Raw genomic sequence first — 13108 nt, 5'->3', positions numbered from 1 at the left:
TCTTCACAGGATTGCTCCCTACATTTTTCTTCGGAGATTCCACTTTGCTTTAACTCTTTGTTCATTTCTTTGTTTGGGGTTCCTTTACTAGAACATTCTGAAACAGAATTCCCTGAACTAAAATCCTTTAGCTGACAACTTTCAAGAAACATTACAACTTCTGATGTAGAAAGTCTGTCTATGTCCGTGAAAGTACTTATGTTAAAATCTTGCAGAGCTGAAGTCAGATAAGCCACCTCTAGGGAAGGTCTCGCCTCAGTTGCTCTAGCCCCTGGACCTCCCAAATCTTCCCCTGTGTCACTGGTGGCACTCTGTTGTCCACTCCCCAGGATGGACTCAGTCTCATGCTCACCCTCACTGCAGCTAAAGGCCTCACTCCCCTCCACCTCGGTCTCCTCTCCTCCCTCCCGTATGCCTGTGTAGCAGTATGAGGTGCCAGGGAGACTGCTTGGGGAGATAACTGGTGTCTCCTCATCTTTTCTGCAAGACACTGAAGAAAAAGCATCATCTGTGGTGACGATGCATTCGGGAACGGTGCCACTAGGCATTCCAGATGCCAACTTTGAAAGCTCAGGAACATTCTGTGGTGTGCAAGAAGGGCTTGCAGCAGTCGGGGCCTCAGTGACAGGTCTTGCTATGACTTCACCGGGCACTTCAACGGGACAACTTCCTGATACCCTTGCTTCAGCTGGAGGCAGCTCACTGCCCTCCACCCCACATGGGTCTGAATTTGTGGTGTGAGGAGATGGCCTGGACTCCCTTACCTCTCCCTGCACTGAGTCTTCCCTCACAGGGTCTTGGCTTTGGATGAGGATGTTTTCAGATGAGAAAGACAACTTACTATTTGGGGAACAATCAAAATTTCCTGCCGGTAAAGATCCACTTGGAGAACTGAAATCTAGTTTTCTACAAGAGGCAGAAATTTCTGGTGAAGTGCTTTTCACAGCAGCCACTCCCTGGAGGTCTGATGTCACCTTGTCCCCTTTTCCACATTTCCCTGCAGAAGAACCATCATCAGCTTCGTTACCACAGTTTTCTGCTGCTGAGGTGGGCTCATTCCCAGGAAGACTCACATGTTCCAAGTGAGCACTTTCAATCTTTTCAGGTCTTATCTGCTTTGTGATAACTGACACTTGATTAGACAGTAATGAAGCAGTGGCCTTGAATTCTACTGGACAGTGATCTTCTCTGGGAGATTCAAGCATGGCTGATGAGCCTCTATTCTGTAATGCTGACACTGGCTTTTCTAACTGCTGATTAGTCTTTTGTTCATGTTCTGAGGAAGCTCTCAGACTCTCTTCACCACCTCTCCTTAATAAATCACTATGGTGCCAGGAAGTGCTTTTAACAAGACTAGAACCACTCCTGACTGAGCCAACCCGAGGAGATACTAGTGAAATCAAATCTGATTTACGGAGTGTGAGCTCAGTTCTTGGATCTTGACTTTCACACTGCCCAGCTTTTGTGACCTTCCTAAACACTGACTGAGAAAGTGAGTAGACTTCGGGCATGCTTTTCATGATATTTGTATGTTCTCTCTCCCTGCTCTTCTGTTCATCAAAATTAGATGCTCCCAATTCAGGGCTCAAAGCACCCAAGCTATTCTTCTTCAGGTTGCTTTCTCTTACAGAACACTCTGGTGGCTCAGACTGCAGAAGTAAGGTGTTTAAAGTTTTAGTTGGTAACTTTTGTTCTGAATGATGAAGTTCAGTAGGGATTACTTGAGTTGGAATATCTGCTTCATTAACGTACTTTAATCGTGAAGACTGGGGATGACTGCGAACAGACACTGGTACCGAGGTAGAAGAGGAACGAAAACTGGCTTTAGCATCAAGCCCTGCCAGACTCATCATATCTCCTGGATCATCCTCCTTAGGTTTAGGTGACTCTCCCACAGTGGACCCTTGCACATCTTCTCTTTCCTTTGCCAATTCTCTAGATATTCTCTGAAAATGGCCAGAACTTGCTACACAGTCTGATTCAGAAGTAACTTCATCAGGAAGGGTCCACTTAGTGAATTGTGATTTGGGTGAGCCTATCACTTTGGATGAAAGGGTTTTTCCTTCAGATCCAGTGATTTCACTTAATGGCCTCTTGCCAATGTGAGAATAACACAACCCTGACTTCCCAGTGGTCACCTCCTTCTCTTGGGCTAAGCTGCCCGACAGCTTCTCAACCCAGAGACCCCCAGTGGGCTTATGAGATGTCTTCTCTGTCTGCACACACTGAACCATCTCCCTAATCTCTACCTGTCTTTTGGCCTCATCTAAAATGTCTCTTTTTCTATCACTCATGAATTCAGATGAAACTGTCCAGTGCTTTTCCCGAGCTAAAGAAGATGTAGTTGTTGAAGGTTCTCTCAGTGTTGTTGTTAAAGTCTCAAATCCAATAGTTGTCACTTTATTTACTGCCAATTGATTTAGAGCCTGGATAGCTTCATGTGATTTGGACTTCTCCTCCCAGATACTATTCTCTTTACTTTTTCTAGATAAGCCAAAATAATCCTGTGATTCAGTTGTATCATCTTCTGAAAGAGAGTCAGCAGAATTTTGTAGCTGGGCTGAGTCATTATCACTGGAATCTGTATACTCTCCAAAGTACGTTTCCTTAAAACAACATGAATTATACTAGTTAAACTCTCATTCAACAGACTAAACATGACTATCAATATCAATTAAATGTACTTAAAAAAAAAAAAAAGCACATGCTTCCCAAAGAATTCCCCACCCCCAACCAAAGAATTCTTAAAAATCAGCTTGGGAAGTGCTGTCTAGGCTCTGGATCTCTGAGAGTGGGTTGACAGCTGCTGGCATGACACTATCCACCATCTACTTAAAGAAGCCTGCCCCTTCCCAGAAACTCCCACCCTATTTTCATGGCTCTCCCATAGCAAACACCCTCCCAAGCCCCACTTCACACAGGGCCCAGGGTTCTGTGTGTTCTTTTAACATTCCTATTTTCAAACTCTTAATGCTCATCTTCAGACAAAAAGGGTGCCTGGACACTGAGATGGAGGGCCTCTGGCTCCACAGCCCTCCATCTCATCTCCCTATCAGGCATCAAACACTCCCAGTGACTCTCCCTACACGCCAAGCCTCACTACTGCTCCTGCCACACAGCTCCTCCCCCAGGGCTCCTCGCCAGCTGTTCTCCCTTCCCCATCCTGTCCATCTAGACGTCTCCCACCTGTGTTAACCACCTCAACCCTAGGATATCAAACACCTGACTTCTACTGATAAGGGAAAGATGGACTGAAGACACCATGGCTGAAACAAACTTGCTCTTCTGGAAGCATCTTTTCCTGATTTGAATTCAGATCATCTAGTCTCCTGGCTTTCCACCAGGACCAGCCAAGATTTTCATTCTCCTTTCCTTGCTTCTCCTCCTCTTTCTGCTTGCCTATGGAATATTCCTTAGGATTCTAACTGGGATTCCACCTCTTCCCTTCCACACTCTCTTCTCCATGCCATCAAGGGCCAGGTGGGTCCACTACACTCAAATGCCCACAGGTCCTAAGTGTCTAACTCACTCTTTAAAAAGTTTGGTGTGGGCTCCTATTTCCAGAAGCACTTGTGCCCCCTCCCCAACAGCCGGTAAGAGCTCTGTCCTCTCAGGCAGGGTGTGTTCAAAGAACTGTAGAGCTCAGCCCAGCGGGGCAGGTGCCTGCTCCTTTACTGGTCCCACCTCCACCTGACAGACAGGTACTGCATCTTGATGCTCTGTGCTGCCAAGGCCTGGCCTAGTGTCTGGAATATAACAGACATGCCAGAATTTTCCTTCAGGAAGCCACCCATTTATCTGCTCCTTAAGCTAGAAGGTATGAAAATGTGCTTCATCAAGACTTGACTTCCTAGGAAATTTACTAAGAAGCCATCACAAAGCATTCTATAAACACACAAAAAGATGATGAACTCCACTGAAAGTGGGAAACTGCACAAGCCTGTGGGCATGGATGCTACACTGGGTTTCCAACCACTGTGAACTCCACGCTGTCAAGGTCATGCTTTATTCATTCCAAATCTATGTGCCATGCACTAGCAATGAAAATACACACATAAGACACAATCATTCAACAAAAAACTTATAATTTAGTTGTGATTAAAGATAAATTACAAATGTAACCCTAATACACACTTAAAAAGAGTCATGCTGATCTATGCTAATCCAAAGGGCATTGGCTTGCCTTAACTTCTCCTTGTTACTTTTTAATAAAGTATGCTAAAATATGAAGTCTTGCCTAAATCAAATTTTGAGTATCACAGCCACATTAGGAGAGAGAACACACCCAGAAGGAATTCAAATTTAAAGAGCAAACTTACAGGTGCGAGTGAAGAAGGTAAGGAGCTTATTGGGTGTGGTGACATCAGAGGGGGTGAGGGCACTGGAGACAGAAGAGGAGGAGGGAGTTTGAAGAAGTCAATTGCAGCTTGAAGGTCTTCATCGAAAAACTGCCTGTGGTCAGATAAGTGAGTCCTGTCACCATCATCACCAGTCGGCACTGAGACCTTAGTATTCCCATCCTCATCAGAAACATGGTCAATACTGTGGTTTGCTCTGCCAGGCCTCTCTTTATTCACACTTCTACATGAAGCAAAGTCACCCTCCATTTCCATAGACAGTTTTGTGAGACATGTCTGCACATCTGAGGCCCTGAGAGGTCCGCCTTGTGCTGGAGGTAGTGTGCCATCTTCCCCAGAAGTTCCAGATGTATCTTCTTTGGCAGGTTTTTCTGTGGGGTGAGGATTTAAAATGTCAAGGAAATTTAAAATAAAACAAAACCTTATCCTAATAGTTCAAAAGTGCTTGCAATGGTTACTTCAAGTAAGTAGAAATATTTTTTAGTAGGGAATCAATTTATAAACATTATCCTATAAAAAGTGAGAGAGGAAGATGAATGGATGGACAGATGAGACAAACCCAACCAGCCACCGCAGGGCTACAGCAGGGTAATGGCCACACTAACCTACGAAGGCTTTTATGAAGCTTGGCAATCATACCAGTGGAATCTGGAAGAGAAATAATTCTGTGCATACAGGTTGGGACAGACACTATTTTCTCTTTTTGAAAAGTGATCTAAAGTCAACCCACATCAAGCCCACTCATGCCGCAAATGAGACCTCACTAGTGCACATGAATGCTTTGTGATAATGCATCTGAAAAGTTTCTGTAAAACGCCAACCCTTTTTGGTATACGGATTCTGATGAACTTTAGTTGTACTAATTATTAGAAAAGACATATGGGTCCCAGGAAATCATTACAAATCACTGTTATATCCATAAACTGTACAAGTGTTTTACAGAGGATTCAGAGCTCTTTGGAGAAGAGGCTGATTATAGGACTGGGAAAGAGAAAATAAAGCTGAGACTGAAACACCTTACAGTGCCAGAAAGCAAGTGCTTTAAATATGATGGAGTATGTCTGAAGCACACAGGAGTCACTCTGGACAAATTCCAAATGACCAAGGCTGGACCAATTTAAGCAATAATTGACAATATGAATTATAATGCATAGAATAGAACAATTACCTACGACTATATGGAAATATAGGTTATAAAGCAAATAAATGGAGAAGAAACAGTTCTTTTTTAAGAAAGAATTCTAAATAATAAATGCAGAAGAAATGAGAGAAGTAAAAAATCATCTAGTAAACACCGAAGTAGTAATTATAGCAGGCAAGATCCATTACTTAGGATAAATTATGTGGATGACAGTTTAATAATCCATGTCCACATCACCTATCTCCATGATGTTTCCCTGAGCAGAGGGAAACATCACTACTGTGGTGTCCACACCACAAATACACACACCATCAGTCCACCATGAGAGAATACCAGACACACAGAAGGGATAGGCTTTCTAAGAAAACATGCTCTCCAAAAGTGTCAAAGGAAAAGTAGAGGAATGGTCAAGATATAGAACATTAAAGGAAGATGACTGCCAAAGGCAATATGGGGGTCTGGGCTGGATCCTAGAGGGAAAGGAGAAATAGTGGGGAAACTTATGAAATTTACACGAGGTCTACAGTTAACAGGATTGTTTGCATCACATGTTCCAGTTCTGATGACTGGCAATGAAAAATGTTAAAATTGGGAAAATGAGTAAGGAGTCTAACGGAATTCTTCACATTATTTTTGTAACTGTTCCATGTGAAAAGAAAAAATTAAAAAAAAAAAAAAAAGATAGTCTATGGTATATTAAGGTTCCAAAGATGCCATGCTTTCTATTCTCCCTTGGAAAAGTTCAGATAAGCAATAGAACTTAGCCCTAAAATTGTGATTTTAAATGAAAGCATCAGATTAAATGTTCACATACACTACTCACTGGTATAGAAGGCTGAAAAAAATCTACAGGCTGCTTCTGCTTGAACAGATAAATTCTTAACTGTAGAAACTAATTTAGAAATTGCAGGTACCATTTGATTATTATCAATGTTACTTTCTAGAAAGTGAACTGAGGGAAAAACCTATTTAGAAAAACCCACCGAATATATCTGTGTCAACACCTGACAAGTTATGAATCCAGCACAACCAAGAACCAACATTTGCCCATTACTGATCTTCTGAGGGAACCCTGCCTTCAGAAGCCTGTAGGAAAATCAAGTGCACGTGCTTCTACTGATTTAAATCTTTAATGATCTATCAATTTATAGCAGCTTATTAAGAACTGTAATGCAAAAAATAATAATAATAATAATAGAGCTCATGTATAATGGCATAATTTGGAGTGAACATACTTTATATACAGTTACGAAAAATGGTGTTGAGAATGGATAATTATGATTGTAATGCATTCCACTATTGTCATGTATGTAAGAAATTTTTTGTAAAATGACAAGAAATAAGAAGCACTAGAATGTTACACAAGTCTCCTATCTTTCTCCCTTCCACTAAGCGTGTCTAACATCAAATTCAAGATCTGAAATTCTGAGAAGACACGTGCAAATATGACAGAATGTCTCCCTGTCGTCTTACTGAAAATCAAGGAATTCAGTTAGCAGAACTGCTGAAGTATACAAAACATAAGTTAAACTGCTGGTGAACTAACTGAACATATGAAATAATTTTTAAAAAGCTGTGCATCCTTCAGTCTTCCACATGTACCGGCCAAATATGCCATTGTTTTTTATCCTTCCAGTTTCTTTGATGTTCTCTGATGAGACCTGTTATTAAAAAATTAAAAGCTAAATGAACTGACTTAAGATTAGAAGGCACACTGAAGGGAAAGAAGTTTTGTACAATAAGAACTGGCCACTATAGTTGTTTTCATTCCTCTAACGTTAGATCCAGGAGAAATTAAAAATTACAGGTCACAATGTCCATGGTAATCTTTCTACTTTCACATATGAAGCTGCTTCCATAGCTCCTCTCTCACCTGGGACACGTCTGCTGCCTTCACTGGGTAGTCGGTGTGCTGTGTTTATACAGAGCCAGAGTTCCTTCAGGAGCAGTTTCACTTTTCCTGTGAAAAAGAATAAAGCGTTAAAACTATCTTATTTAGCTTAAACATGCCCATGTGAAATCAGGATTCGCGACTTAGAAAACTAGGTATCCAAATATCTTCCTCAAATTCAACCACTGTGCACAACTAAGTTAATTATGGTTGGAAAGGTCTACAGTGCTTTAGATAGAAATTAACTAGCACGGATTTCTTTGTTTATTTTTGGTGCAGGGTTAGGGGGACACTCAAAAGCCCCAATCTACTTGGTCAAAGGCTTCATCACCTTTATATACACCCTGGACAGATGAGTCCTGGGCCCACACATGGTCTCCTGAGTGTGATTAAATGGGGAAGGGACGCCTAGTTAATGGGTACAGCATAGGGGACCAGGGCTCTATATGTTCCACAAGAATAACAGAGAAGCATCCCTCAGTTAGATGAGGCTATCGGCAAGGTCATCAGCTGACCATGCTGAAATTCACCTGGGTGATGCATGGGTCTAGAAAATCCAAGGATGGACTTGAGGGGAAGTGAGCTGGAGGCAAGATGTGTGGATATGAATGTATCAACAAGGAGAAGCACATGGCTTCATAAAGATTGAAGTATTTATACATTTTCTTAGGATCTAGACTCTGAGTATGATTAAGAAATGCTGATTCAAGTTGAAAGGCTAAGGAAATAACCAAGACAGTATTGATGAAATTCATAAGAATATTACACTAGGGTTTTGAAGCTTTTTAAAATCGTTATGTATACAAATTCCAAAAATATCTTCCCAACCAAAACGTATTTACAAAAATATAAATATGAATCTTATGGTGAAATGTGCATAAAAAACAACCCACATTAGTAAAAATTCAATGAAAACTAGCTTTAACTATGAGGTAATTTCAGGCCATCTCAGAATTCAATTATAATTTCCTTAAATTTAAGTTTCTAAATTAACCTTAAATATCTATTGAAATTAGTAACATCTTCAATCCAGTTCAAGAGGACATAATAGACTAACCTTTTAAACCAAAATATCTCCAGAAAATCAACCAAAGATTTTTAAATGAGGTTAGTTTTATTTGAAATCAAACTGTGTCATTCCAAAAATTAAGCCTCCAGAAAGGCAACCAGGACAAACATGGAAGTCATGGTGACAACAACGTCAGAACAGCTGACCATTTCCAACCTCTCGGAAGCCAAATCAACTTTCTGGTGACCCCTGTGTGAGGTACATTCACTTGAGTTCTAAAACCCTGTGAATGAATAGCTTATCTACATTGTAATTTAACCTACCCAAAAGCCTGCTTCCAAATATTGTAATCCCCTTTGCTTAAATGACCTGACCAGGATCCCTGCTTATTACGTATACCCAAAGCAGCAAACAAGGAACCTTAAAAAAAAAGAAAAAAAGTTACTTTTCCATTCCTGTGGAGGCTAATAAACAGAGCTATGCCTATTCTAAAGAGCACACATTACTTCTAATCTGACCATAAAAAGCTATCTATTCCCAACAAAACAGTCTTCAGTGAGGCTTCATTACTTAGTTGTGCAGATAAAAATCTCATTAAATCGAATGTACACTTGTCTTAAGATGCTTCTACTATCAAAATCTAAGGCATTTATAAGAGTGTTTCTGGACTTTCCCACTCCACTGCTTTGTCAGTTTCTGTGTCAATACCACACTTCTTTAATCATGATAAATTCATAATTACACTGTTACAGTATAATTCTTGCTCAGGTCTTTTCTTTTAAAAAATGTTATTCTGAACATCTATTCCTCCAGACAAACCTTCACCATCTGTTCTTTTCCACAGAATGCTGTAATGGGATTTCTAGTGAGATTAGTATAAATACATTGAAGAAAGTATCACATCATTATGCCTTGAGTTTTCTCATCCAGAAACATAATGCTGATTCATGTGTTCATTCTTCCTTTACGCCTCTTCAGGAAGTCTGTACAGTTTTCGTCCCAGTGGCACCACACATTTCTGTAAGTCCTCTCCTAGGCATGTGGTGGTCCAGTCACCGTTTAAGAAAGGGTTGTTTTGATTCCACTTGGTGCACTGTGAATGTCCCTTGTACAAGTCACAACTTGATCAAGCTTCTATTACTACTTTTCCAGCTGAGTGCTCTGGGTATTCTACATGCTCATATCATCTGAAATAATGGCAATTTGACTCTTGCTTAGGAGTATCTGAAGAATTTACTCTGTTTATTTTTTATTGGGGGGGGGGGGCAGTTACCAGAAATTGAACTCAGAGGCAGTCAACCACTGAGTCACATCCCAGCCCAATTTTGTATTTTATTTAGAGACAGGGTCTCACAGAGTTGCCTAGCGCCTCACCATTGCTGAGGGTAGCTTGAAACTAGTAATCCTGCCTCAGCCTCCAGCACTGCTGGGATTAATAGGCATGCACCATGGTGCAGGGCTTACTGTTTATTTTGCCATGCTGATTAGGGCCTCCAGTACAAAGAGAAGGGAGGAGCAAAAAGGATCCTTGCCTTGTTTCTGACAGTAAGGACTATGCTTTCAATGCTTCTCCTTTATCAAATTCAAACTTTTTTCCTATTATAGACCGATTTTTCTCTTAATTAGAAGCGAATACTGAATTGAGATGAACATAATACTTTGAATCAGTTATCATATTCCTGAAATAACTCCTTAGATCATAATTTGTATTCTAAGTAACTCACAGCTTTGATGCCTGAAATTTTTATTTAGTATTTTTGCAGTTATGTTATCAAGTAACACAGTTTTGAGTCTTGAGGATATTTGTTCATGTTAATGGGACAGGCACATTCCATATTTTCTAAGTTCTAAAACAATAAATTAATGATAAAGACACTTGTTTTCACTCAAGACTTTGGAAAGCTCAACCAACAAACCATCTGGAACTACAATGGTCTAACACTTCAATTATTTTTAAAAATTTCTTCTGTATTATTTTCTGTTCAAGTCTGAATCAATTTGAGAGCACGTTTTCCTAGAAAAAGAAAATCTGTTTTTTACATTTGGATATGAAACTATGAATGAAGAACTAAACTGTACTTTCGCAGCTTTCCAAGTCCTGGTGCAATGGGTTTTCCTCTTGCTCACACTTGATATAGGTTCTCGTTTCTCCAGTACAGTAATGATCCAGTCAGTTTCAATAGTTCCAAATCAATTGCTGCACTTTTTTTTCATTAACTTATAGGAATGGGGTCTTGTTAATATCTCATTAAATTGTGGAGTTATTTTGCTGTGTATTAGCCAATTTAAAATGTCTGAGAAGTATACTAAAGAACTGTGCAGTCTGCAGAGTCACATTTAATTATAGTCATAATTCCATCTCCTGTCTGCTCTCACCTGTTTCTGAGAAACATACTAAAATTGATCATGATGACAAACGATGTGGCTATTCCTCCTAGAATTCCCAAAAGCTCTTTTACTGATAGTTTCATGCTCTTAGACACATGACAGTGTCCACTTAATGAGTTGTGTTAATCAACTTAAACATTCCCTTTTAATCTATGTAAATGTGTTTCTAAGCTTGAAATATTTTCTTATGTTACTGCTTTCCTGAGAGCACTGCTTGGAAGACATTTTCCTGCCACTCTGTATTCAAACTTTTTGTTTCATTTATTTTAGGTACATATCCTACAAACATGTCAGAGGTGGAATTTATATTAAAAAATCATTTTCTACACTTGGGAGGCCCCAACAGAATGAACATAAAAATATTTTCTGTTCAGTGACTTTCTCTTCTGTTACTTCTTGATCTCTTTCCCTCCTTATGGTTCTGTGATTCCCTCTGAAAATTTCTAGGAGATGAATACTAAGACATCTGGCTTTATCCTTCAATTTCTTATATTTTTCTAACACCCTCTGTACTACATCCTTAGAGACATCTTGGATCTAATCTCTGGGTTCACTAATTCAATCATCTATCCATTCAACATTAGCCTATTTAGCAGATTTATTTCTGTAATCATATTTTTAATTTCCAAGATCCACAGAGGGAGCCTGTGGATATGATCTTAGATTTTCTCTAAGAATTCAAATTTAGTTTTTAACCTTTTCTTCTCACTCATGATTTAGTATTATTTCCTCAGTCTTCTGGCACCTTTCTTCCTTGTCCCTCCCTTTCTTTTTGTCAAGGTTTTAGAAAAGGTTGTAGGCAGAACACCTTTAGAAGTGTATTCCTTTATGTACATTTGTAGTCCTGATCTTCTAGCAGTAAGTGCAGGTTCTTGTTTCATGACCCTGCCTTTGGGGACAGAGGTGAGTGAATGCAATTGTGCGGATTACATGGAGTGCATTACCATCTTATTTACTAGGAACAAGAGTGACTAATGCTCAAAGCAGCCACAACTACTCAATGTTCTAATATCCACAGACCTCAGGCATGTCTTATGACGCAGCTACCATTTCAGCAATCTGTACCTGGGGCTCAGTCTGTGGGCAAAGACCAGAAACAGGTTTGAAATGAGAAGGCTGTCATACCTTTACCCTTTTATCAATGGCTTGCAAATGCTAAGGACCTGCTCCTACCTCTATTTCTACCCCAGCAATCAAGGGAAACTCCAGGCTTCTGCAGTGAAACTTGCTTTTTGCAGCCTGCAACTGTAACCATCTGCTTTCCATCTTCCTCATTAATTTACCCTATTGATGGTAAACTTTTTAACTATCCAGGCAAACTACTTTTCATTTAGGTCATTTTTGTTGGAATTTGAAAAGAAGTCAAGGCAAAGTGCCACTCAGGAAGCCTTTTTTAAAGTGATGCCAACTCAATATTTCTTAGTATTTAATTTGCTAATTTCTTCCAGCAGTCAAATATTCAATATTAATAGAGAAAAGTGCTAAGGATTCAGTTAAGAAGTAAGAAATAAATACATCAAAGTTCACAACTGACTTCATTAATTTATTTACCTGGAAAAAATACAATGTACAATAGACAATATCCCTGCCCTCATTATTAGAGAGGATCAAAACAAAACATAAAATAACTTTGAGAGAGCAATAAGCTCTTTGAAAAAAATAAGATGAAATGTAGGATAGAAAACTGAAAGGAGTGGGTAGAAGGACCATGTTTGAATAGAAAGGCCTAACACAGATCTGTGAGTCCAGAAGGAAATATGATTAAATTCAACAGCTGATTGTTGGCTGGGAAAGCACAATGCAATACTCTGGATCTTTGATTGCTCTCAGCAATACCCATCACTCCATCTCACACTCCACACACCGAGCAAAAGCACAAGAGATTGCATATATGTGATACCAGTGCCCAGGCAACTGGAAAGTATGAACAGCTAATGGCCTTAAACCAAGGAAAACGTGAACTTGTTCTCTAAGGTAAAAGAAAATTAAAGAAAAGGGAAAAAGGGATAAAAGTGAATTCTTAAGAGACATTGCTTACTTATACATAAAAATTTAAAGGTCTTCAATTATTTCCACTTAGAGGTTTTTAATTAAAAAATCCACATTAGTATGATGAAAATGACTACATTTAATTAATAAACATTAATTTCAACTCCACAAAAAACTTATAAAAGTAGAAATTCAAATTCATAACCTCCACTTTTTAAAAGGAGAAAAAAGGGAAGTAAATGGCAAAGAGCCAAGTAGTAAACAGAAGTATTAAGATGAAAACTCCCAATTTCTCACTCTCAATTGTCATTATGCCTTCTCATCTAGAAATG

At 39.5% G+C, this 13108-nt stretch overlaps 1 protein-coding gene across 1 annotated transcript in view; it reads right to left on the bottom strand.

Annotated features, from left to right (window-relative positions):
* Positions 1–13108, bottom strand: part of Ice1 (interactor of little elongation complex ELL subunit 1) — a 43577-nt gene that overhangs the window by 20536 nt on the left and 9933 nt on the right. The window contains exons 10-11 of the mRNA XM_048813972.1: positions 7373–7459; positions 4320–4729 (exon numbers count right to left, since the gene is read on the bottom strand). Coding sequence (XP_048669929.1) covers positions 4320–4729; positions 7373–7459 — 497 coding nt within the window. The remainder of the gene's footprint in view (positions 1–4319; positions 4730–7372; positions 7460–13108) is intronic.

Source organism: Marmota marmota, unplaced genomic scaffold (assembly GCF_001458135.2).
Source record: "Marmota marmota marmota unplaced genomic scaffold, marMar, whole genome shotgun sequence".
NCBI classification, from domain to species: domain Eukaryota; kingdom Metazoa; phylum Chordata; class Mammalia; order Rodentia; family Sciuridae; genus Marmota; species Marmota marmota.
The sequence above is the reverse complement of the archived record's forward strand: the minus strand, read 5'-3'. Positions and strand labels throughout refer to the sequence as shown.